At 38.8% G+C, this 27,294-nt stretch overlaps 1 protein-coding gene across 2 annotated transcripts in view; it reads right to left on the reverse strand.

Annotated features, from left to right (window-relative positions):
• The window catches only part of unc5da (unc-5 netrin receptor Da), a 156,050-nt gene that overhangs the window by 20,919 nt on the left and 107,837 nt on the right, over positions 1–27,294 (reverse strand). For both annotated transcript variants that reach the window (XM_056732054.1, XM_056732053.1), the window contains 7 exons: positions 22,270–22,413; positions 21,668–21,771; positions 11,627–11,807; positions 7,975–8,142; positions 6,475–6,639; positions 4,844–4,879; positions 2,025–2,213 (listed from right to left, as the gene is read on the reverse strand). In XM_056732054.1, the coding sequence (XP_056588032.1) occupies positions 2,025–2,213; positions 4,844–4,879; positions 6,475–6,639; positions 7,975–8,142; positions 11,627–11,807; positions 21,668–21,771; positions 22,270–22,413 (987 nt within the window). The remainder of the gene's footprint in view (positions 1–2,024; positions 2,214–4,843; positions 4,880–6,474; positions 6,640–7,974; positions 8,143–11,626; positions 11,808–21,667; positions 21,772–22,269; positions 22,414–27,294) is intronic.

Genomic DNA, 27,294 nt, shown 5'->3' on the forward strand with positions numbered 1-27,294 from the left:
TTCTTTATGTTGTTGCCGCTGAAACAATATGTTGCCGCTGTCACTTTATTTTTAATCCAAGCAACCTTAAAATTTAAAAAGCCACCTCAACAATTATAAATGTGATTCAATTTAAATGTATGCGTTTGGCAGATGCTTCTATTTAAATGTCTATATTTCAATCATTAAAATTTTTATCAGTACATTCTGCTGGGGAATCAAGGCAAGGCCAGGCAAGTTTATTTATAAAGCACGTTTCATACACAAAGGTAATTTATAGTGCTCAACATGAAAATTATTCAAAAAGAAAAAAGAAAACATAACAAGAGATCTTTAAAAAGCAATGATTTTATATCACCCAACACAATAAGAAATAATTACGTTTTTCTTCAAAAATAAGTATCATAAGTACTATCGGTAACAAAATTGTTGCGCTTTACAGTTTCTAACATGGTTTTGTTGTGTTTTTCAAAACAGGTATTTTAGATATATCTCATTCCGATTTTAAGAAAACTCAAACAATATTTATGACGCATCAACATAAAGTGCATGTTGTGTGCAGTCCTTATAAAAGTGTCTGAATAAAAAAGAGACAAAATATAGACATGTCTCTATCAAATGAACAAAAAAGACAACACAGCAACATTATTTATGCTATAAAGATATAAAGATAACAACCAGCTGCTGTTTCTGCAGTCTTAAGTGATTCAACTACGCCTTTACCATGAGCTGTGGTGAGAGCTGTCACAGATCACAAAAATGTACCACATTCACACACACGCATCTTCAATCTTTTTTATTAATCGGAAAGCAATGGCTGAACGAGCTCTCTTCCATAAGAGAGGTGCGGCAGAAGGTGCGAAAGGGAGTCATTTTCTCCTTCTCAGATTGCACTGATGCCCCAGAGGATAGACTGCAGATCGCACTCGAAGCCTTTCCCTCAGCACATCCATTCCAAATCAAAATGTGCGAGATCTGTCACGCAGGGCTACAGGTTCCGATCTCCATGACAACAGTTGTGTTGCTTGATTTGAGCGCTATCGAGGGCCTTCACTGCTGCGTGTGAATTGACAGCGCTGTCAAAAATCTGTTGCCGAGGCAAAGTGGCAATTGCAACCATATTTCAACAGTTTGCTGTGTTTTAAACACAGTGAAAAATGAGCATTTGTTTATTAACAAATTCCATCTGTTCATCTATCCACATCTATTTTGAGGGTCTATCTACTCTATCATTCATCATTATGTTTCATTGTTTTTCTTTAAACATTTGGTGGATAAACTGAGCAATCCATCACCACTTTGGGTTTAGTTCAGTGCTTTGAAACTTCGCGTAGACATCTGGTGATAGGTGTGTGTGTCTGTTGTGATGGTGGCGTTTAGTGGGCCGGGAAGAGTGATAGCACTGTGAACGGGCCCCATTACTGAAGCGACAAGCAAGCGAGAACTAGTGCTGTGCTCTCTCTGCACCCCTCCATCAACATCAATCTCTTTTTCTGGGGGCGTCAGACAGACCAAAGGAGAGGAGAAAAGAGATGTGGAAAGTAAATCAACTGACGCCCTTTAGCTCAGGTGTAGAGGCGCAGAGAGACAAGAAAACACAGTCGAGTGAGAGAATGTTCTACAGGAAGTTGGAGAATTTTATTTGAGATCATTGCCACCTGATGCTATTCGTGCAAATCTTTGTTTAATGACATTTATTCCGCTCTTGTCATTTTAAACTTGTATGACTACTTTTTTGTGCAGAACAAGAGAATATATTTTGAAGAATGTTGAAAACCGAACAATGGCGGCACCCATTCACTTCTATTATATGGACACAAAACCAATGCAAGTCAATGGGTAACACCATTGTTCGGTTACGTGCATTCTTCAAAATATCTTCTTTTGCATTCGGCAGAAAAATGAAAGACATACAGATTTGAAATGACAAGAGGGTGAGTTAAATTATGACAGAATTTTCATGTTTGGGTATACTATCTCTTAAAAAGCAATATAAAGCCAGAAAATTCATCATATTGGATCAAAAAAGGGTTGTTTTCTCTCACCTTGCCTTGCACTTTTAAAGCTGAAAGATTGAAATCCTCCAGTCAGCCCAGATGAGTCGATGACATCAACGCCATAGTCGCTTTGGTTCCGCCTGTAAAGCGTTACCGCAACGACCAGCATGACCACGGTAACCACACCCGCAGCCAGACCGGAGTAAAGGGCGACATCATTATTGGTCTCCATTTCAGCTATGAAAGAAAAGAAAATCATTTTAAAGTGAAACACACAAGCAAGCTCCAGCGAAAAACGTTTAGAAAGTAACTAGAGTGACTACAGGAAAATTGTTACATAATGTTGTTTTTCCAAATGGCCATCACATAGAGTAGCTTAGGGATCTCATTTCGACGTACAGATGCAACCCAGTCGTAAAGCAAAGCAATGAAATTACATAATAATAAAATACGTTCATCACAGATCTCCCTCTCTTTCTCGCGTCCACATTCCCAGGTACCTCCAACACTAATGAAAGTCCTCCAGTGACGGGCAATTACAATCCGCAATCATCCGAGCACCTGACTCTCAACACGAACACACACGCCGGAAAACCTGGTGTACCGTAAACCACGCGCCTTCCTTTGGGACTCACGACAACGAAGCTCATTATATTATCTCAGCTGCAGTGATTAAGCCCTATCTGACGACTCCTTCCCGCAAACAATTCAACCAGGACACAGTGAACAATAGAAGGCACAAAGAAAAGCGAGAGTCTCGTTCCTGAGCGTTCAAAGCCTTCAGACAGGTGCTGAACGTCAGGCCTGCAGCTACGAAAACAGCAGACAGAAACACGTGGAGCGGTACTGAAAGCAAATACTGAGAGCAGGTTAATTGGGAGCTCTAAAGTTTGGCAGGCTAATGAATCGATTTTGCACTTCTGCTCTTGTATTTTGCTCTTTGTCTTTGTAACTCTTTCTTCAGATAAGCTTTAAGAGTTCAGATAAGCTTTATTGACTTCGTTTACTCTTTCTTTGTGCATGAAATTGCTGTATGAAAGCAAATGTCCTGTATTATAAGCAGCATTAAGGTAATTTCACCTGCTCTTTCATATTTTCTTCTGAAACTCTAGGCAGATGCAGGTTACTACAGTATATTTCTCTTTAAAAAAAAAAATCAAAGCAGCAGACTCACTTATCATTTACATTGAAGATATACATTTTTATGATAAGTATTGTATGTGTGTTCAATTAAAATCCCACGACCCGTTTATCGCTCGTTCCTCTGTTTTATTTAATTTAGCATTTATAGGTACATGTTTAAGTAAAATTATCAGTTTAGTTTCATTCCGTGAACAGCGTTTTTCCCAAATTCCATATGAAAATATTGTTTGTTATTTGCGAAAAAAAGTTAACATGAAAAACAAAAAAATGCATTTTTTACAGATCTTGCTGCATATATAACACGTTCATATTTGTAATTTTTAATCGACACAATACTGATGTTCTACATGTATTTTAGTATCAGTAACACTGGACTGGAATTGCCACAATACATGCAGAAATGTGATGAAAAGCAAAGGTGTAGTGGTCTTTATATGGGTAGATGCCAAAAAAAACCACACATGGTGTCCTATGGTGTGACAGCAAAAAAATTGTGGAAAAACTAACAAAGAAGATATATCTCTCTTATGCTATTTCATGTTATATTAATAATAGATATGAATATATATTTAAATTTTGCTAGGTCTCACCAAAGGACACATTGTCACATGTCAACAACCCATATGCATTTACCCTGTTAAACATGATTTCAGTCTAGAAGCAACTATTTCAAGTACAATATGTTCTGTAAATGTCTTATCGCTGTGACATTTATTGTGTTTCGTTTGGTTAAATTATATTCCAGATGAGGGTTGACGTTCCTCACTGAAACCTGTTTAATCGCTGTAATGCGTCACCGTTGAGCTAATGTGGCACTCGTTCAGATGTCGAGTCAGCCCCTGAACGCTGTCTTTAAAATGTCATGGACTTAATTGCTTTTCCAGGTTCTTTCAAACAGCAAACCAGCTGATGATTCACAGAAAACTCAATTGTCAGGTCATCAACCCGATGCTGAAGAATGCCAGCGTAGATCTGAGCTTACATAAAGGTTGCAATAAGGTTGTTTGTGCAGCCTGACTCAAGCTGATGATCACAGTAAAAAGGGGTTAATTGCACAGACACATTGAAAACTGAGATATTAAGACGTATGGTGGTGATGGAATGTGGTTGTATTACATCATGCTTCATATGCCTGCGAGCATTTTTAATAGTTGCTTCTCAAATAATGCAGACGTCGAGTATAATGTATGACAACGATGGTAATAATAGCGGTGATGAAGACAAGGACGGTGATTACAGCAGTGATTATGACAACCATGGTGAATACATTAGCAGTAATGGAAAACTGGATAATGATTCACCGAAAATCCACTGTAATTGTCAGCAGGCAGTTGCAACAAACCTCTTATGTAAAAAGTAAATAAAAACCTTTAGTTATGATGCCCCTAGAATTATAAATATTTGTCATAACTGTGCTCCGGTCATCAACCCTATGCCGAACAAGTCAGTGTAGAACCGAGGTTACATGAAAGTTGCGAAAAGGTTGTCTGCGCAGCATGACTCAAACTGATGATAACAGTAAAAGGGGTTAATTGTACAGACGCGTCGAGAACGGTGATATTAAAATGGATGACTGTGATGCAATATTCCACTATTACACCATACTTCATATGCCTGACAGCATTTTTAATAGTCGCCTCTCAAGTAACGCCGCCTAATGCATGTAAATGACTTGATGAAACTGAGGTTCAAAAACTCAAATGAGAATAAGAAAAGTAACTCACCTTGAGGCACCTTCAAGTCGTGGAGCAGCTTCCTGTCTGCAAGAAACAGACACACACCTGTGACACCTGTCAAATGCTTACACATAAACAACACATTGACGGATGCTCAGAAGTTGCAGGGATCAGAAATCCCCATGGGGTGGTGACAACACGAGTTGACCGGACTGCATCGCTGAGTAGAAGCATGAACTTCGAAGTCCTCCACAAATTACGTAGGAGGTTAATAACAAGCAAACTGTCCAAACACAGATCTACATATGTATGATGCTCAATGACAGGCATGTAATGTGAAATCACTGTCCAATCTTTTACACAAAATTACCACGAGGCCCATGCTACAGATCAGCGTTGTGTATTAGATGGAGGAAATCGGTCTCTGATAGGGATGTCTATCACCGTCGGGCTTTAGACTCATCTGCAGAGGATGGCGAGGTGTGCGCCCTCTTTCCTCGGGGGATGGAGGCAGGAAAGATTGATTAAAGAACTGTCAGGATGATGAGCGAGGAGGATTAAAACAGAAGATTTCTGCCTCTCCTAAGGAATTACAAAACAGGCTGTCAAGAGCTGCTCGTCTCACGGTTTGACTGACTGGTTTCATTCAGCCGCTGACAGCCTTGCACGGCGCACTTGTCTCCACTGATCTAAACAAAAGTGTGATGATTTTTTACTGCTCTGCGTCTGTGTTGCACTAGGGAAGTTGAAAGAGTCGTATAACAGAGAGTCACAAACCAATGACATATTGGCGGTACACATCTGTGGTGACTGATAGTGCCATCAGTACAAATATCTAAGATATGTTAATCAGTTTACTTGAGAAGCAAAATGACTTAAAGTGATAGTTCACCCAAAAATGAAAATTCTGTCATCGTTTACTCATCCTCTTGTCATTTCAGACCTGAGTGACTTACTTTCTTCTGCAGAACACAAAAGAAAATATTTTGAAGAAAGCTGGTTGCCGATCAGCACTGGCCACCATTCACTTCTATTGTATGTACACAAAACCAATGCCAAGTCAATTGGGACCAGTTAACAACTTTTTTCAAAATATGTTTAAGATAGTAAAACCGTTTTTTCTGTAAAAATTAAGTGAGCTTATGCTTGAAACAAGAATCATTTCTGCCAATCGGGTAAGAAAAATGAACTCAATTCAGTTTTAACTTTTAACTTATTCAGTAATGTTAATGAAAATCCGTTCATAATCTACTCACCCTAAAAGGCACTGCAAACATGTATGACTTCTTAAGATATTTTGAAAAATGTGGGTAACCAAACTACATTGGGTCCCCATTGACTTCTCTTGTATAAACACAAAACCACCGAGACATTTCTCAAAATATCTTCCTTTATGTTTCACAGAAAAAAGTAATATACATATGTTCACAACATAAGAATGAATAACGTAAATAATGACATATTTTTTTTATTGGGTGAACTATCGCTTTATATCTAACATTTCTTGATTTAAGAATTTGGAGATATTGGTGATGGAAAACAAAAGGTCAAAATGGTGACAATGAAATATAGTGATAGTGGTAATGATGGTGTTGAGAGATCATGAAGATAGTGGTAATAATAATGTTGAGATGACAGTGATAGTGAAGGTGAAGCTTTGCACGGTGATGATCACCCACCCTGTATGCAGAGGTCTCCAGTGCAGTTATCCGTATCTAGGGCGGCTCCATCACACAATCTGCCTCCATGTTTGGGCTCCGGGTCCGTACACTCTCTTGTGCGCTGCCTCTCGCATTCAGAACTACAAACAGACCACACGGTCCACTCCGCCCAGCCACCGTCCACTGTTACACAAACAGACAATACAATTAAAACCAAACAACAATCTGATGCAAACTTTGCAATACTTCCCAGATCTCTTAGAACAGTTAAAGATTCTCTGTGTGGTATCCAATAATTCCAGTATTCGTCTCTGACAAAAACGAAAGACAATTTACTTTTTTGTCTTGTTCCATCAGGCTTTCCCCGTTCCCTTAACAACTCCACGGGCTGCTGGTGTTTCCTCTGCGGCTAATCTAAATGCAAATGTCATGTTTGTGTGTCTCTGTCGAGTGGGGAAGCGGGATCGAGTGGGGCTGGAGAGCGAGATTAGGTTTTCTCGTCGCCGAGCGACCGGTGCCCTCCTCAGATAACTTTTTCTCCAACATGACTAGTGGTTCCAATGCGATTGGTGCTTCCAATGAAACCATAAATTTAGCCGGTGTAAGTGCGAAGGGAGACCGAGGCGATTACGTGGGGCGATTTTTTCATCTTTTTTTGTAGCTGTCTTTATATGCCTCATCCTTCTTGATTTTTTTAACTTTGCCTCTTTAACCTTCATGTTTTTCTTAAATGCACACACTTTCCCTCCTGTCTTTCTGAGTTCCTTTCATCTACATTTATTTCACTGGCTGTGAGGAGCATTCTATTATGCTTTAGACAGTAAACTGAATGTCTCGGTGTATGACGGTAGGCGCCACATTAATTGAAAGCGGACACATATCAACTGTAAAACTCGAGAGGCCTCTGCCACTGAGATCAATTCAAATTCAGCACGTACTGTCAAAGTGCTGTTTGAAATGCAGGCTCCCAGACAGATGGATTAGCCATCAATGTGTTCAGAAGGCCTGTTTAATTAACAAGGCACAGCGGTGAGACAGTCACACTGCCTGACTGACTGACTGACCAGCCTTGAATCTGCTGGCAAAATGCACTACTGGGCTGTAAAATACAACGTTGTTCTGAAAAGACAAGAGAGAAATTCTGTATTTAATCCAGGCAGAGCTCCTAAAGTGCAAAAGATGATGATGATGGTTTGTTTATTAAACTATTCAATAAATATAAACTGTAAATTCTCTTTTGGGAAAAATAACAGGAGCTTTACTATGATTTACACAGCCTGAAATGTGAAATCATTGAGACTTGCAGGCTTGCAAATATAAGTGCTGAAACCACTCAATGGGAAACTATGGAAATTGGATCCTTGTCACGTTGTGCAGTATTGCTACTGCTTGCAACCAGCAAGTGAAGATTTCTTTTATTCTGAGAAACACGAACATTCTTTCTTATAAGATTGAGTTTAAACTGTATCCTCTCAGCTCATTGCTATTGTATTGCTAAGGGCTCGGTGATCCTCTGACCTGGGCAGGGCGAGGTACAGCTGCTCTTCTGAACGGACATTCCCTCACAGAAAGCCCCTCCATTCAGCGGTGCAGGGTTAGTGCAGGTCCGCGTTCGCTTCTGAACTCCTCTCCCACAGTGAACGTTACATTCTGACCAGTCAGTCCAGGATGACCACCCTCCATTCACTGCAGTCAACCGAAAAAAGTGAGGCAAGGTTCAGCATTAGCCTGCTGTTTTTACCATAACAAAGCAAGACACTCAATGTGCATATTTTTGTATGGAAGATGTACATTTTAGTGTTTAGTGAGCTGCAGTATGAGACAAATTGTGCAATGCTTCTGGAAATTACACTTGTTGGGTGTATGATAACATATCTATGAAAATTGCATTAAAGAGGATTTATACACTTAGCACATGCATATGATTTTTGACTTTCCCCGCCATTGACGAGTTATCTCGTCATTTAAAAAAGAACATTCCCCGCCAAAGACGAGTTATTACGGCAATCAGTGTTTGTACTGCTATACAGCAGGTGGCGTTGTTACACACCTTTGGAAAAAGTTTTATCTGTTTTTAATGGTTGTTTTGAGTGTAATCTGGGTGGATAATATTAATTATCTTAGCAAGTGATGCATTTTTGAAGAAAGCTACCCACATCTAAGGGGTGATAAAAAAAGAACAAATGAAGATAGAAGAATAAAGTTACTTTTGTTTGAAAGCTGACTCTGTTCTTTCATTTGATATATTGTTTGTCCATAAATTGATTACAGAAAATGTACTGTGAGCCATCAAAATTCAGTGAAAATGTTAAAAAACGCTGGCTGGCAACTTATTTTTAAAAAGGCTGGCGGGGAAAGAGTTAAAGCTCAACAACAATTATTCATCCCATTTATGTCCTCAATTCAAATTCAACTGAAATTCAGAAACTGGACTTTAAAAGTCAATCTCAATTCAATCTGAATAATGCACAACCTTGTTACTTGGCTGCAGGGCTTAAAACACACACACACACACACAAACACATACAAACAACACACACACAGACACACAGCTCTACGTAATAGCGCCCCTGTCATCTATTCAACCGAGAAATGACTGACTGGATCATCTAATTGGTACGTGGATGAGATTCAATTGGATTATACAGATATTACAATAGATGCCATTGAGTATTGGCAGTGACTTCATAAACATGTCTCGGACACGCGCTGACAGCCCTACTGAGAACTTAATGAGAAAAACAAATGCCTAAGATGATAGATTCATGAATAGATGAAGCATACGCCGAAAGGGCAGATGAATTTCAACAATGTCAAATTTGATGTGCGTGCTATCTTATGTCCTACCATGTGCATGCAGAGTAGGAAAATAAAGGAAACTGTTCATATACCATTTGAGTTTAAAGTCCTTACTTCTGTTATTTTTAAAGCCACCAAAAATATTGGACAAATCATACAATAGTGTATTGGGCATGCAGAAACTGTGAAAACATGTAAACGGAAAACAATGCCCCTCAAGTCAGTTTACGGCAAAAACTTTTTGTAAAAATGTGTTTGTATAAAAAATACCCACATCTTGACTAAATACAGTTCTAAATTAAATTTGAGATGCAATCACATGATGATGTTCACTAAGTGACACTTGATTTCATTTCTCCTTCTGTAAAATGAACTTTAATGTCATACACACATAAACCAATTCTGTTTTCAAATGAGAACACAGGAGGATATAAATATCTCAACATGAACAGACAGATGAACAATTAAACATTTAAGTGCCTTATTAGCTAGACTTTTTTATCACCATAGCAACAAAATGTTCTGTTAACAGAACTTCTGGGGTCAGCCTGAGGAGGCGGAAGAAGAGGAGAGAAGGAAGAAAGGAGAAAAAGAAGGATGGGAGGAGAAACAGATGGAGGAGTGAACTGCTCACAGGGGGTCTGTAAGATTTGTCTTTGCATAATTTAGTCTTCCTATGCTTTTTTATTTTCTTTAAAGCTAATTTGGAGACCTGTTTGCCTGTTTCCACTGTTTGCCTGATCGGGGGGCTGCTGACATCATTTTTAGGATTTCAAGTTTCTGTATTTATTAATATCACTTTAAATTTAACAGTCTGGTTAATATATCTATTATAACATAAAGGAAGAGCTGCTTTGTAATAATGAAAATTGTAAAAAGCGCTATATTAATAAAGTTGAGTTGAGTTGGGAGTTGAGACATTGTATAATGAAAAGGGGATTGAAAACATGATATTAACTTAAATTGATGGATTGTCTTGATATCTTACTGCTTACAATAAACAAAAATAATGAAATAAAATCTATGATGAACAGTACAACCCAGAGATCACAAAGCCAAAAGATAAAAGCTAGTAGCATTTAACCTCCCTTGATCTTCTTTAATCCTATCATTGATGTCAAGTGTAGTGACCGTGTTACATAGCAACAGCAAATATTCAGGCTCTCACACAAAATTTCAGTATTTCAAATCCATCTTTTGTGATTTATTTCCCATTCTACTCTGATTTTTTTTTAAATTGATGCCTGGGTGGAATCTGATTGAAATGCAATACTGAAGCAGTTTGGGTGGAATACTCCAAAAATTGACAAAATGTATATGGATACAATACCGGCTGCTATTCTGTTCCTATAAATAATGGACGAATCTGAACTACTTAGGATGTCTGGCAACCCTAAGTGCATCATCCTGTTAGCGCAGTTACTGTAAAGAAACACAAAAAAAACAATAAAAAAAACGTTTGTTTTCTCTAAAAAAGCATACTGTAAGGGCCAATTCTCTGGTGTACGCTAAGGCTTGGGGACCTCCGGGAGTCATTTAAAATTGTGCATGCTACGCTAGCTGCTAAACGTTAATTGCGGATCAGTCAGCTAGCGCTCAATCAGCCCTGCCTGCATCTGACAACTTATGTCAAAGCTTTTCAGTGTGTTTAATCAGCATCCAACGCCGGCAGCCTTAGCCTTCATCTGTGACTGAATTTTATAAGGCACAAACAGGAAGCCAGCGCATCGCATCACTATACCGTCAAAATATTGAGGAATAAACACTTGAAAACCGGGTCAATTAGGCTAATGGACCTTGAACCGTGGCGGACATGACCATACATCCAGCGTCAGAATCATTACCTTATTATATGTGTTGGCAAAAATAGATAATCGACCCATGCCAGGTGTCTAAGTAATGGCCTTACGCAGGTACAGATCTCGGAAACAAAGGTATTTATACATTATGTCTCGAGCAAAGAATTATCAGGGATTTGAAAAACGAGAGCTACATGTCATGTCACGAAGGAGCATTGATTTATAGGTGATCATTTTTCAAATATGTTTGACTAAAAGTTGGTGCAGATTGACTAAATGGATGGACGGTTCTACGTTGAAGCATATCAAACTTTGACACGTCGCAATAAACACATTCGAACGTTATGAGAAAAAGGGTGAATGAACATTCATAATGCTCAAAATGACAAGGTAAAGCTAGAAATTTCCTAACGTTTTCCTAATGTTTGTTAACATTTCCCTTCCCATTTGCATTACTGTACTAAAAACTTGCATTTATAAAAACAAGACTCAAAAAACATGTATCAAATAATAACACATTTTTGATGTTATGGAATTTCAACACATTTATGATCCAAATTTATCCAACATACCAAACACGATGACGGTCGCTGTAGCGCTACGTCTCCTAGCAACAACGTTATTAGCAAGACAGGTGTAGTTTCCCGAATTGGACAGTCGAGCTTCATTGATGATCAAATTGTGGTCGGCACGGGTGTCAATGTTGACGTCATCAAGAGAACTCACCGGTTCTTCATTCTTCAGCCACTGCACCTGAAAAAGACATGGAAGATTTGACAGGTTAAAACCTGCATTTTTGAATAACCCTTTAATAAAGGTTTACTGTCAATCCTACCCGAGGGAACCCATACAAATGCGAGACCATTTGCACAATGTAACCCCACTGTACACTTGGATTCTCTACTACTAACATTCAAATCAGAAATACAGATTGTTCAGATCACAGTTCCTTCTGCTTCACGGCAATGTTTCCCGGGCGACCCACCAGATCTGCTGTGCAAACCCAAAGGTCTCACTATTTTAGGGACAATGCAGTGATAAATTTCTCTTCAAGGTGTTTAAACCTTTTGATCCTGTGGACTTCATTTAGACAATGCCTCGGAACCCTAATGTGGACGAGTTCCTCCATTCATTCAATGATTAGTGTTGAATATTTTGAACTCTGTTGCACCGATGAAGACAAAACCCCTGAAGGAAAAATCTGAACCTTGGTTTAATGACTCAATCCATTCGCTTCGTCGAATATGCAGGATGTGCGAAAGGAAATGGCTTAAGGATAGACAACAGATCTCATATGAACTTTCAAGGGACTCCTTGTCTGCAAAAAGCTGTGAGGGCGGCAAAATCTTAGTGTCTGTCTGAAACTATTAATAACAACTCTCTCCCTTCTTAAATTCTATTCTCCACAATTGATCGGGTTCTAAACCCTGTATGTTTTTACAAATTTAACTCATACATTGAGCGCTAACTTTTTAACAGTGTTTGTGGAAAAAATAGATATGTTGAGGCCTCAAATAACTTTTAACCATAACAAATAACCCTTTTTTGATAGCACTGAGAGACCATGGAGATTCTCAAACCACACTGTAAAACTTTGCTGTAAGAGGTTTTCCAGTAACTTACTGTAGATCTAATATACAAATTTGTTTTAAGCATAAACTTACCTAGTTGATGTATTTTTCTTTCATAAAACAAGACTCAATATCTTGGGTCACTTTTCTTGTTTTGTAAATGTATCGTAATTTAAGAAAACAAGAGAAAAATGCTTAGCAAGAATGTAATTTTTTCAGTGTTGCTGTGCTAATGCCAGTCTCCGCTTGCTCATTTTATATCTCAAAAGTCAAAGTGTTTTAATTTTGATTTAAATTATTGAAAACAGTACTAATTGGAAAGTATCTTAAGTGCTAAAAATACAGTAACTTACTAGCAAACCTGCTGCAAAAACTACAGCAAAGTTTTATAGTGCAGCATGCTTGACAGGATGGTTGAAGGAGACATCACCTCCAGCCAATTAAAGAGCAGAACCGTCAAAACAGTCCTAAGCTATATCAATGAAACAGCTAGCATTTCAATGACCCCTGCGTGACCCATGACAGACTGACAGATTGAAACTCAGCATGTGCTGTGGTGCTACAGTAGATGCGCCAGCAGTTGTGTAGTGTATTTAAGATCCAAGTTTGGCATTGTCGCGTAGTTATGTTGAAACTTGATGACTAGGTCACAGTTTATAGATCAATTGTCAACTTGCGCAGTACATTTTCAGCTATCGGTAAGGTCAAGCCTGATGTTCGTTCACGGGATTTAGAGGGGATTTTAAGGTCACGGCCGATCTGGAGTTATTTATTCAGCTTTGACATTTGCCGGCGAGATTCATTAGGATTTACAAATGTAGCGACGCTGTGACAACGCTCCCTGCTCGCATGGTTGGTTGTGTCAATTGCAATTGTTTGCCGCCAGCCGCCACTTCTAAGTTGGTCCATAGGGGCGGTAGTCATCGGGCCATGGGGACACGGGTTGATTTATGTCACGGCATGTTCGCAGATTAAAAACACAGCATACCCCTTGGGAAGCAATGTGTATGTGTAAGTTCACGCCCCCTGAGGAAGAAAACCACAGCAGCAAACACGCACATGGGCTGGATAAAATTGGCCTGAAAGAATAATAGAGGTATTTAAAAATCAATATATCAACCATCAGATTGTCATGTGTGAGAGATTCCTCTTTTTCTCCCTCTTTCTCTCTCTCTCTCTTTCTCTCTCTCTCTCTCTCTCTCTATCTCTCTCTCTCTATCGCTCTCTCTCTCTCATCTATGTGATGGCCGGAGAGAACTCTTTCATCATATGCTTTTAATTTCACTCTTTTCTCCGTTCCAGACCACAGCTTCCAGATTGACAGAGGTTCTCTTGCTATCCCTTCCCTGTGTATTCAGCTGCCCTTCAATACTGAGTTGGTGCCAGTTTGAATTACTAAAAGGTGCTTTAAGCGATATTTTTATGGAACGGCAAACACAAAACGTCCAGATTACCTGATGGGTATATCACTGTAATATGTGTCCAAGTATCAGGTTTTAATATGCTAGATTGTAATCTAAGACCGGGGCTTTCAAACTGTGGGTTGCACAGGGGCATGAGGTGGGTCGTGGAAAGTCACTTGGCTTTTGAATGACACACAAAAACACAGTTAAGTCCAGGTAATGACTGGCAATAACAATTGCTTTGATATTTATTAGACATTAGATATATATGGTATTGCAGCTTTAATTTCATTTATTCCATTTAGGGAAAATAAAAACTCTTTTACTTGTAGAGGATGAATGTGTATTTTCTCCCCATATTTCCATTTAAAACTATTTTGGTGGGTCTCAAGATAGATTATACCTATCTAGGTGGGTCCTGGTAGGGAAATGTTTGGGAATCGCTGATCTAAAAACACAAAATTATGGCAATGGCTAGTACTATTGTTCAGCCGATCAGAACAGTTTGAGGTGTTTTTTGCCTGTCAATCATTTCGAACTTGCACAGAGCATATCTGCTGTTTCACCGGACACATGATTCTGGCCCAAAATTTACTTTCGGTCTTTGTTGGATTATCAGTGACAAAAAAATTAATAATTTAATGAATTTATATTAATTAATATAAATATGTTGTTTAATATCAGTATTAAATAAACAGTTTGTTGAATTGGTCGTGTAACTTTGTCAAATTTAAGCTTTGCCAAGTTACGGTTCTTCTACTGGTTCCCCAAAGTAATACTGGCTGGACATACTTTTAATTTGGTAGCTAATGTCATTTACCTGTTATCAGAAATAACCTGTAGGGACTCTATTCTTTCCAGAAGTGTACCTGAAGTTAAGTTTGGGCCACAAAAGAGAGCATGCACGGTAACATGTTGTTGCTTTGATAACGTCTTTATAAAAAATGAGCGTTTCTTCATTTGAACAATAATTTGTGTTACATTGCTGTGATAAACCCATACATGCAGGACCCTAACAACAAAGCAAACTTCTAAATAAATAAAGTCAAAACGGTTGCCTCTAAAAAAACCAAACTTATTGAAGAAACCAAATAAAATATGCATGTTTTATATTTGATTTTATCTCCGAGTTAATGTATTTGACTCGACCTGTATGGCAACATCTTCATCCCGTCACCGCTGCTGGATTTTGGCAGGCAGAATAAGAGACCTTTTCAGCCTTACTATGGTGAAAACAGACAGCAGCTGAAGGGAGCGATGGCAGCCGAATAAAACACAGGGAGGGGCCCGAAAGAAAACAGCTGCATTTTCACATTTCTGTGAAACTCTTAAATATGGGGGAGCACGTCTCACAGCTTTCTCTGTGCCACGTGTTATCCCAGAGAACGGCATCGCCCCAGGCCACTGTCTACATCGCCAATGCCAAGATCCACCGCTGCTCAAAACAAACAAACAATTCATGTTCAATTTACTGATTTAGTCATTTCAAACGCATCTACGCACTGTGGCAGGTAAAACACATGGGGAAAGATACCATATTTTGGTTAAATATAACAATTTAGACCTTTTCTCTATAGCCAATCCAATCAAGTTTCAATTGTTTTATTTTATTGAAAACCATCATCGACTATCATCAGCACCAAATATAAAACCCGACTTCACCTCAGAATACCTTCCCACAAACTCCTGCACTGCTTGTTATCTAAATACTTTCATTTTCTTTCTACTAATTATTTCTGTTATCTAAGACTTAATCTTAAGCTTTTGCTTTATCAGTTCCTCTAACTCTTCTTAAAGAGCCTGTTGGTTAGAAAGTGTCTTGTTCTGTGAGCGTTTGTGTTTTGTATTCTAATTGCAGACTGTTTCTGGGTCTGCATGTGTCCTCTGGTTGTTGCTGGGAGGTACACAGAGGGACAGATTCAAACGAGTGCAATAAGCCTCAAGACGGAAAACAGGGGAAATGAATTTGCTTAATTACCAAATTTGTTCCTATTAAAGCCCTGTGAAAGTGGACTGCCGTCAGGCCCACCAACTAAGCCTCTCGGAGGACAACATAGATAACCTCTGATGTCATGATAACCCAACCTGTTTCTAGACAAGCTTTAAAGGGACAGCAGCACCATTGTGCAGTTAACAGGGATGTGAAGAGACACTTACCCGACAAGATGAGAAACGGGTGCATTTTGAAATAAGTTTGTAATTATTGTAATTATATTTGACTGAATTATAATATGATTCAAAAGCTCAATACTAATTTCACCATCGAATTCATATAACCTTTAATGAAATTCAAGACAGCTTTCTTCCTCTATTAGAAATTGTGTCACGTTTGAATCTCGCGAGATCTTTTGGCTTGAGATCTTGTCACACGCTTAGCAGCTAAAACAGGCATGCAGAGGTTCTCAAGGACACAAACTGCTTTGGGAGCAAATCTAGGAATGTTCTTGGAAGGACATTATCTGAGATCAAAAACTGGATTCACATTCTAAAAAAAGGAATAACATCTGTGTTCCTCACACACATACATTTATGTATTGCAAGAAAACATTTAATTATGCTTCAATAAAGATATTATTCTACATAAATAGACTCTTGAAGGACAAGTAATGTCCTTGTTATATTAAATAAATTGTAAAACTGTAACTCTGAATGAAAGAGTCTGTTAAACAGAAATGTACATGGATACAAAGTGACAAAAGCGAGTTTCAACCTCTACTGAAAAAATATAGCTTCAGAGGACACAGTACAATTTTAATTATCTAAACATATTTTTCTAAAACCTCACAAAAAAGTATTACTAGACAAACACCAATTTTGTAGAAATCATTTTCACACAGATCAAAAAACAAACATTACATATAAAATGAACAAATTTCATTTTATATGTTTACACTGCATGACATTATGTCGACAGTTTGCGACATGTCGAAAGTCCTTAACCTTTCCTCCCAATACGAAATAAAACCGTCTCGGCGTGAATGAATAAGGCACGTACCTAACAGGTCAATTCAATTAAACCTGTACCGGGTAAAACACCTCATAACATCGTCATTCTGTGCAAAAATCACCCTGCAGATTTACATTCATTTAGACGGAAAGTGGAAGTGACAAGAAGGCAATTACAGACGGAGGTCTCGTTCGGTTTTGTTCTATCCCACTCAATTAAGTTCCAGTTTCATTAATGTCCCTTTGCATCACTTTGCATCAGTCAGGACAGCGGGCCCTCACTTGCGCCGCGATGACTTTCACTGAATCACATTAAAGAAATGAACTTTACCAATTCAATGGAGCTCTTTCGGATGCAAGGCTAGCCTGGACCGAACGTGTCCTTCCTCTTCATTCTCCTCCTGACAGCGTGGGCCACGCTGTGTTTATTGCTGATTAATTACATTTTAAGCACTTTAAATGACTTTGCTTCATCAGACTGAATGATTAATTGCATTGCAGGACAAAGATTGTGAAGCTAATATGGGCTTAATGATCGGTCTGGTCTCTCCAAGTTATTGAGAGGCTTTTTTCTTCTCATCCTTGCTGTGAGTAATCTGTATGAACTTTACTTTGACAGCTAATATCACACTTTCATTTCCTTGTTGGTGTAATTCTTTTAATTATGTTACATTCATTATTCAACAGGGATGATCTTATAGCTCCAGGGAAATGATATTTTCTAAACAGCTTTCAACCAGGGAACAAACAAAGGACAGCGATGACGCGTGCCAGAGTAAACAACGACAAAATTGTTTTGAGCCTGTGACCTTTAGGAGATGTCTTTGGAAAAAATTAAATACATGGGATTTAATCAAGTTTTCACGTTTCGCTGCCAAAATAAAGAGCAAAATAATTAACCCGTGAGAAACGGAGAGGTGGTGTCTACGGCAACCTGGCAAACCTCTCCAAGCCCTTGATCAATTTCCAGTGTCAGTCTGACTTGCGCTCCGTCCAAAGATGGTATCAGACAGTCAACCGGGGAGCCATTTTGGCTCAAATGTCTACCCGGAGGCGAAGTTCACCGGCTTGACCTTTAGACTTAGAGCGGTAATGATTACAGAGGGAGAATTCAGCTGCCAACCTGTAATCTCCAGTGACAAACCCTACTGGCACTACGCTCTTTGGACTCAGATCTTGGCTCGCTTTCAAACATTGCCTCGGCCTGGCTAGCGGTGCTTCAACACAATGGCTATCCATTTCGACAGAAGCGCCATGTTGGCTCTGATAACTATTGATTAGCTGTAGTGGTGGTGGTGCATGGCTTCTTCCCATCCACATTACGGACAGCAGCACACCGTATACAGCCATTCTGGCTCGATTTCCAACATGACAGATGGCACGAAATGATTTTTTTAGCTGATGTTGAAATGTGCTCATGGTGGCCTAGTTTACGCGCCGCTCTTTCTGAAACAACTTCAAAGAAATGGGAGCGTATGAAACAACAAAACAAAAAAGCAAGGAATCTGTCGTGAGCACTTCCATCTCTCCTCTGAGAGGCACACACAGCGGTATCACTTATCATCTCTGTAGAAAGTGGGGGATGATAATAATATGACACTGGGTTTATGAGAAGCAATTGTCAGTTTGATTTCCTCTAAGCACATGAATATCCTCCTAAGCTTGTCACAAAACTCTGTAGGAGGCTTGATATTGCACTCTTGTCACTGAGGCGAACCTGAGCAGAGCATCAAACCAGAGTTTTGAGCCGTTCAGAATGAATTGGGAATGCTTTTTATATCCCGAATTTGAACTGAGGGAACAAACGGCAATCCAAGTTAAATACGAATTTAAGGAAGTGGAAGTACAATGAAATGTACAGTGTGAAGTGTATTTCATTTTCCAATTTGAATTACTAAAATGTTGTTATCGATTATTTTTATAACGTTATTGAGAATATTGGTGTGCAAATTTGTGAGCTGTGTGACAAATTTAACACAGTGGCTAACGTTGGTTGCTTTTAATGTGCTCAATAAATAAGTATTGATTGATTTTGATCGATTAAAGGGACAGTTCACCCAAAAATTAGAATTCTGTCTTCATTTACTCACCCTCAAGTTGTTCAAAATCTGTATAAATGTCTTTGTTCTGAATGATGAACACTGAGAAAGATAATTAGAAAAATCCTTGTAACCAATCAGTTCTTGGCCGCCATTGACTACCATAGTAGAACAAAAATCCTTTATAAATTTCTTCGTTTTGTTGAACACAAAAGAAGATATTTTGAAGAATGTAGGGAAGCAAACAGTTCTGGGGCACTTACCATTGTAATTTTCCCTGCTATGGCAGTCAATGGCGGCCAAGAACTGTTTGGTTACAAGCAAATATCTTTCTACTGGGCATCAGAACAAAGACATTTATACTGATTTGTTGGTGAGCAAACGATGACAGAAATTGTATTTTAGGGAAAATTATCCATTTAACGTCTAACTATCTAAGAATACATTTAAATACGCATTAAAGAAGTCATTCATATTGTTCATATTGTTTTTTTCAAAACTTGCTATGTTTACAATTTAATTCTGAATCAAAATCTTTTTCAACACTCTGTGGGACATGGCCAATTCATTCCAACTAAAGATCCAAAAGGGTGCCAATACCTAAATTCAGAATTTTGCTCAATCCATTTACATTTACATTTAGTCATTTGGCAGACGCTTTTATCCAAAGCGACTTACAGTGCACTTATTACAGGGACAATCCCCCTGGAGCAACGTGGAGTAAAGTGTCTTGCTCAAGGACACACTGGTGGTGGCTGCTGGGATCGAACCAGCAACCTTTGATTTACCAGTTCAGTGGTTTAACCCACTAGACCACCATCTCACCATCAATCCTTCATCAAACTAGCATTAAGTCATTTCTTTGACGCTTTTCACTGCCTGCCACAAACTGAAAATCAAATTCCTTAATTACAAAACAGTGGCATTTTAGTTCATACTGAAGCTTCATTCCCACTAGAGCAAGCTTCTATGGGACAAAGAACAGTAGCTCAGAGGGGTAGAATGGGATTCAGTCTGCATCATTCAAAGTCTGTGCTCTTCTCCTGGCATTCATGCACATATGAGAAAAAGCCGAGCAAATCACCCGGCACATGGAAGAAGAGGTGCTAAACACAATCTGTTCATTTGAGCTGAATATTTTATCTTCTGTTGGAACTAAGCAGCACGGCTGGCTGTTCCTTTTCAGACACTCACGCACACACACACACACACACACACACACACAGTCTGGTTTATTATCTACGTGGGGACAGTCCATAGGCGTAATGATTTTTGTACTGTACAAACTGTATATTTTATCTCCTAACCCTACCTCTACCTAATGATCATAGAAAATGTTTTGTATTTGTAGATAACATAAATAAAATACTGTTCCATAGTATTTATAAGCTTTTTTGCCGACACGAGTCCCCATGTGTTGGTGTGCATTCAGATTTAGTTCCCCACCGGGATTTAAAAGGCCGCACACATGGAGGCACACAAGCAGGCACGCACACACACAAACACACACACACACAAACTTATAAACTCACCCTTCATGCTTAAAAAGTCAAAAAGTCCAAGCAGACACACTGTACACAGTGTTGGGTGCAGATGCTATGATGTAATAATTTTTTTTTGAAATAAGATTAATCTGGATGTACACAGTGTGGAGATTTCACAGCAGATATAAAACAGCAAAGATAACATACGGTAAGTGCAGACTTCCCTATACTTCTCTTTCTCTGTAGGCCTATTAGATGCAGACACAAACTTTCTTTCCATATTATTCAGGGAGAACTGAGATGGACCTTATACTGCAACGTCCAAACATGCTTTTAGCTAATGAACCCGAAAAGGTATTTGCTAAAAAGCCTCTCAAAGATGAACACAAATGTACAAACACAGAAGATCCTGAAGTATGTATACAAACACACTTAACATGACACACAGAACCATAGCTTTGTCTGAAACAGCTCCCTCGCTCACTTCTTTACTATTCCCTATATAGCGAATGACATTTGAGTCCACTATATGGGGAAGAGGAGAATGAAAATAAGTGAACTATTTCGGACACTGACGTAATACCTTCGTCTGACAGTACTGTCGCGGACATTCAACATAACGGTTGTATTACACCTGTGTGGCTTTATGGATTGCTTAATAAAATGGTGAAGTTAATATTCACCTAATTTGTCACGTTTTCGTGTTAGTTTTTAATAAAGAGAACAAAACAATGGTTTGCCACGTTTCTTTACTTCACCGTTTCTTACATTTATTAAAAATATTTAATCTATTTAAAATAAAGCACCACTATCAATAACATTCATTTATCTGTTTATTCTCAAAAACACGAAAATAACTCTCAGCAACAAACAAACACAAGTGCAACGTGCATTCGTGGCATTAACAGTCACAGTGTATCCAGCTGATTCTAATCAAGCGGTCATCGCATGTTGTATTATGGGAAATAGTGAGTACATTAAAATCAAATTGCATTGTGGGTAAAAAACACAGCAACTGTCTCATAAATGCAAACTAAATCCACCATATCATGTTAGCTAAATGTGCTCATCTGCTTATAAAGCATTACATATGACGGATTTATTCATCCGTCTATGTTCCTTAAACTGTGGTAACTCCAGGCCAGTAGAGGGCGCTGTGAATGCACTCACCTCTGCTACAGGCACTCCCTCTGGTGGGCGGCAGTGGAGAACGATCATGCCGTTGATTGGCACCTCCAACCCCTGCGGCTCCTGTTCAAAATTCTTCCTCAGATCTATATGGGAAGGAAAAGAATATCGATAGCAGATAGCTACTGTTTTCATAGATGAAAAAGCAAACTAGAAAAAGTGAAGGCTGTCACAAAATTCAAAGGTTTGCTTAAGTACAAGCACTTATCCACACTGCTGAGTGTGATGAGATTGTTGAAGTGAAATATAAGTTTGGACAGGTGGTTTTGAGTGGAGATTAATAAATGTTATCAATTCATTTCAATAGACGGTTATGGGATTGACAACATACACACAAGAGTTATTTGGAAGTGGATTGTGGGATTGACAGGTATTAAAAAACTCCCAAAGGTAAAATCTGGCATTTTCCAGTGGTTTCTTATGCTTTTTAATTGTGGTTTTATAAAGTTTGCATTTTTATTTTATGGTGGAATTTAAAGGACTGATCAGCTGGTAAAAAATATTCGTATTTCATTTAACCATTTGATGCCCGTAGTGGCACAGAAACATTAAACAAGCTATCCCATTTGGTTTGTTATACTTACATGCGATGCGGACAGTGGCTTTGCGGCTCTTGGAGGTACCCAAATGACTCCATGCCACACATAGACACCAGTAGTCCTCTGGCCCATGGAAGTCCTCCACCTGCTGTCTGGAAACATTTATCATCACTTCACGGATCTTCAGCCCTGCAGAAAGACAAAAGGAAGAACCGTCAATGACAAAGAGACTTCGGTTTAATCCAATGAGCTTTAGTTTATAATGACTTAAGTAAATAAAGTTAAACCAACAGCAAACGCTGAAATTAAAAACCAGTTAAGCTGCATGTCCTCAGATGTTTAGTGTTCAAAATAATCGTCCCTGTTTTTTACCAAACATATATTGAGAAAGTACAAAACAGTCTCTTTAAGATCTGTTTTCAAACATCAGCTGTGCTTTCAAATGTACATGGATTCAAATGTATTTATTATGTAATTATATAATTATACTCAATTACTAAGCAAACATGAGCAAAGTTCAATTTGTCTATTTGAATTTCTCCCATAAAGATGTTGACGCTTAAATGAAACGCTTCAAGACTCCCTAACAATAAAAGAGACACCTCTAAGCAAAAGTAGTTTAGTAGTTTACATAAGAGATGTTATGAGTATTTATCAACAATGTTTATTGAACTAAAATCTTGCGGTTCTTATATACACTTGCATGAGATGAGAGCAGGTAAGAATAGAAGAATAGATTAAAGAGACTAGATGATGCGAGTCAGAGTGTGAGAATTATTAAAAAATATTTCTATATAGAGAGTTTTCAAAAGCAATCCCCAGGCTCTTTTCCAAAACTGCTCTATAATGTATTCTTCCTGTCATAGGCCTAATTTTAGCGCTGTTGTCGTGCCGACCAAACATTAAATTATGCAGGCGACGTTTGAGGTGGTGGATTACACTCTCGCAGGCAATGCCCAGAATGCTCTTCAAAATACAACAAAAATACATGAGGCAGGCCAATCCTGGAGAAACATTTCTTTTAGAGTCAAAATATGCATCACAGAGAGAAGCCCAATAGAGAGAATTATTGGCTAAAGTAGTAAAACATATTTAAATGAAACCGCATTGTGAATTAGCGCCAGAATTAAGTTAAGGGTGAGCGGAGGCACAATCATGACTATGTTACTTTTTCACAGACGGCAGAATTAATGCAAACCTCCGTGTGGGTCTCTGTGGGTGTATTTGAAGCGCAGAGATTATGAGACTCACCTTTAATGATATTAAAGTAAGCAAAAGAAAATCTATTTCAAATTGCTCAGTCCGAGAAGGGCGCGCTATTCTAAGATAAGAGCAGAGAGTCTCAGTCACTCAGAGAGGTGAGAGCGAGGGAGAAGATTTGAAATGAAAAGGGAATTGCTAAATAAAGGGAATCCGAGTCAGGTCAGGACTCTGAGCATCTATAATCCCTTAAATCTGAATGATTATCTTTCAAACAGGCCTGTGGGGAACGGAACAGAAGTGACAGAAGAGAAACTAAGCTTTCTGTGCCGAAAGGAGAAGAGAAAGATAGCAACAGACACCTTCAGTATAGCACACCAGCTCCAAATACCTGCCGAATATAACTAATAAGAAAATTCCCCGCTGACTGTTCAGATGGCGCACGTTATATACACAAGATAATGTGACTTTGCCAAATATATCGTCTGTGATGACTACCCAAAGCTCCTGTGGATAATACAAAATGAATACACTTGTGAGATTGTATTGAAGGGTAAATACTCAGTAAATAAGACCTCTAAATAACTTTGCAAATAGCCTGTTGAGATAAGCTACCAAGCATGCTGGGAAACACTAAAAGCATTAACTGTAGATAGAATATAGAATATTTTTATTTATTTTGAACTGACTCATTCCCTGAACAGTCATATTGGTATATTTAGGAAATCTTATCAAACATGGTATTTTCTTTAAAGAAGTGAGAGATACTGGACCAGTTGTTCTCAAACACTTCAGGCCAAATGCAGTCTTTGAAGAAAGTGAAAATTAGAGTTAATGATATCAGTATATGCCAATAACATCATGTTTAAAATCAAGTAGGGGTTTCACAATATTACTGTCAATACTGTCAATTATATATATGTCAATAAGATTATCGCTATGTTGTTAATTCACACATAATGTAATATCATAACCTACTTGGCACCGGTTTAAAGTTGTACAATGAGACCCCAAACCTTCTGCCTCCCTGCAATTGTATTGAGAGTGTAAAAAAATTGTCCATATAACAGACAAAACACAAATATCACTTTGACTGATAGGATCATTTATTAGGAAAAAATATCCGACAAAAAAAAGATAATTCTTTACTCCACAATAGTCGTGTAGTGAAAATCTGCTACAGTGACAGCCTATTAGTATTCATATAGCCTACTTAAAATAAAATGGTGGAAAACCATGCCAAAGACCCTCAGGTGGAATGTTGTTGATGTACGAATGAACTGTACCAAAAAAAAGTTAACACTAAAAAGGGATTACAATGCATTTGCAATTTTCTATACAAACACGCACATTCTGGATCTTGATCTTAAATCCGCCTTGAAATTCTCTCGGTCTGGTTACCTTCTATATATATATATAGTGAAAACTGAATTTATTTAGTTTAGTTAAAAGACGCTTTCACTTTAATCCAACTGCTGCTCGCCTTCATGATATCCAGCATCTATATACTGCTCACAGACTTTAAGAGCAAACATATCTTTTCAAACCCATCAGTTCTTTTGCCTAGTACGAAAGCCCCAAAACATTGATGCACTATTGAAAAGAACAGAATCATACAATGTTGGGAAATTAATTTAAACCAAATGTATAATTTCTGTATTTTTTGTTCTGGATTAAATGAAACAAATATCACACTTGTGTAAAACAGAAATAGCAAATTCAATGAATAATTGTGAGGGAAATGAAGACTAAACAGAGAGTTACGAGGATGGTTTAAAAGAGTAATCCAAGTAAGGGTTGCGGATCCGTTTGCAGCTTATTAAATGATAACAAAATAAAGAAAGTCGTAACCCATGTGGCAAACTGAGAACAAAAAACAAAAGATCTAACATGACAAGAACTAGAAACAATACATCGTACACCCAATCCATCGACTGACAAGGTACAAATGAAACACTAGGGATTTTTATACACATGGGATAACAAGCAGGCAAACATTTAACGCCTGACAATAATTAAGACTGACAGTCCAAAAGTCCATACAACAGGAAAATCCTCAACAAATCATAACAGAGCACACCCTCTTAGAGCGGATTCCAGACGCTCTAAAAGAAACAAAACAACAGTCCAGGTGGGTGGTGTAGTGGAGGCGGAACTGAGCGAGGGATGGAGGGCCAGACCAATGAAGGGGAACAGGACATGTGGTGTGGAGCAGGAGCAGGTCAGGGTTGTAGAGGAGAGTCGTAGGCTGGTCAATCGGCCAGGGAGTCGCAGGCAGGGCTGGAAGGCCAGTGGTGGCCTTTGACAAGGCAGGGGGCTCAGATGCAGCCATATTAGATGAGGCAGGGAGCTTGAGAGACTCACAGGCTGCTATCTTGGCACAGGCAGGAAGCTAAGCAGGTTCAGAAATTACCTTAGGAGTAGATGAACAACTCACACCCCAGACACTTAACCAGGTAGCAGCCACAACCATTAGAGCTGACTCCAGGGCAGAACCTCAGCAACGGATACCATCGGGCATGGCGGCCATCTTGGGCGGGCGCTGGGCTGGCGGCCATCTTGCGGACAGAGCATTGTCCATGAACTGTGCAAGCGACCCTCGAGGACCGTAACGGGTCAGGTGAGTCCACATGAAACAGGAAAATCATCAACAAATCCTAAAAGAGTCTGGCAAGAAAACAGAACCTCCAAGTGATGTAGAATCATCCAGGGGTACCCAGAGGAACCTAGATGCCCGAGCAAAGTCTGGATCCAAGCGTTAAACAAGCTTACCACCATGTAAACCGTTTTGCTGGAGGCACCGTTGACTTTAAATAAACTATATAAATCATGATTTCAGGCCCAGGACAGAGACAGAGTGTGTGTCTACAGACAACAGAAAGTAGAAAGACTGAAGCATGACTAATGATTATGAATGTGTGACATGTGGAGAGCGTTAAAGATTGTGCACGTGTTGCGTGCGGCTTTTAAAGTAATCAATGGTATTTGTGACGGCAAACTCATCGTTTCTGATGAATCCGTTAGAATAGAAGAAAGGAGATCCTCCACAAACCAACAGAATGTGACACGGCTCATGGCTGCCAAAGACCTTGAAGCAACGGATAAAGTATGAAGCCCAGATACGCATCTATAGCTCTTCCAAAGTCTTTTGTATTCCAGTCTGGTGTGGCTTTGATACACACTTGGCTTCCTTGGACAGTTTGGGTTATTCTTTTCATGTTGCTTTAGTAAACGCACAAATACACGTACACACATATGAAAACCTTGTGTTCCTGAACTTCTTCCAAGCCCAGGGCCAAATATGAGTTACTACGTCTGAGCATCCATCGTGAACAGAGCTCTTTTTCAACACGTGGCGGTTCTAAGCAGAATTTACGTGATTACACGCATGGCTGAGAACGTCTTATTTGATTTGTTCATGCAATATTAAAAACATTATGTTTGACTTGCAGTCAGGCTTATGCAATGTCAACGCTCTGATGCTGCACTAATGCGCTTGTGGAATTATTTTTGCTGGAGGATTTTTTTGATCTAGATGAACTCCAATTGCTCTGTTTTAATTCACTGTATTAGTGTTTATACAGACAGACAGATGATGCTGTTTATTTAAATATTGCATTCTTTATCGCCCCCATCACCCTCCCAAATTAAAACCAAGATGTATAAAACATTTGTCTTTGACCTCATCCAAGTTTACAAAGATTTTTTTTCTTCACTCTGTGATAATCTCCATCCCAGTACAGCCTCATATATCTGTGGTCTTAAATTTCAATCCATCCTCTTTCACATCCAAGCAGCCTCTCGTCTCCATCCCTGCTCATACTTTTCACGCCAGATTCAGAGTTGGAAAGCCCACGGTCTAAAAGAGAG

This window comes from Triplophysa dalaica, chromosome 19 (assembly GCF_015846415.1).
Source record: "Triplophysa dalaica isolate WHDGS20190420 chromosome 19, ASM1584641v1, whole genome shotgun sequence".
Lineage (NCBI taxonomy): Eukaryota > Metazoa > Chordata > Actinopteri > Cypriniformes > Nemacheilidae > Triplophysa > Triplophysa dalaica.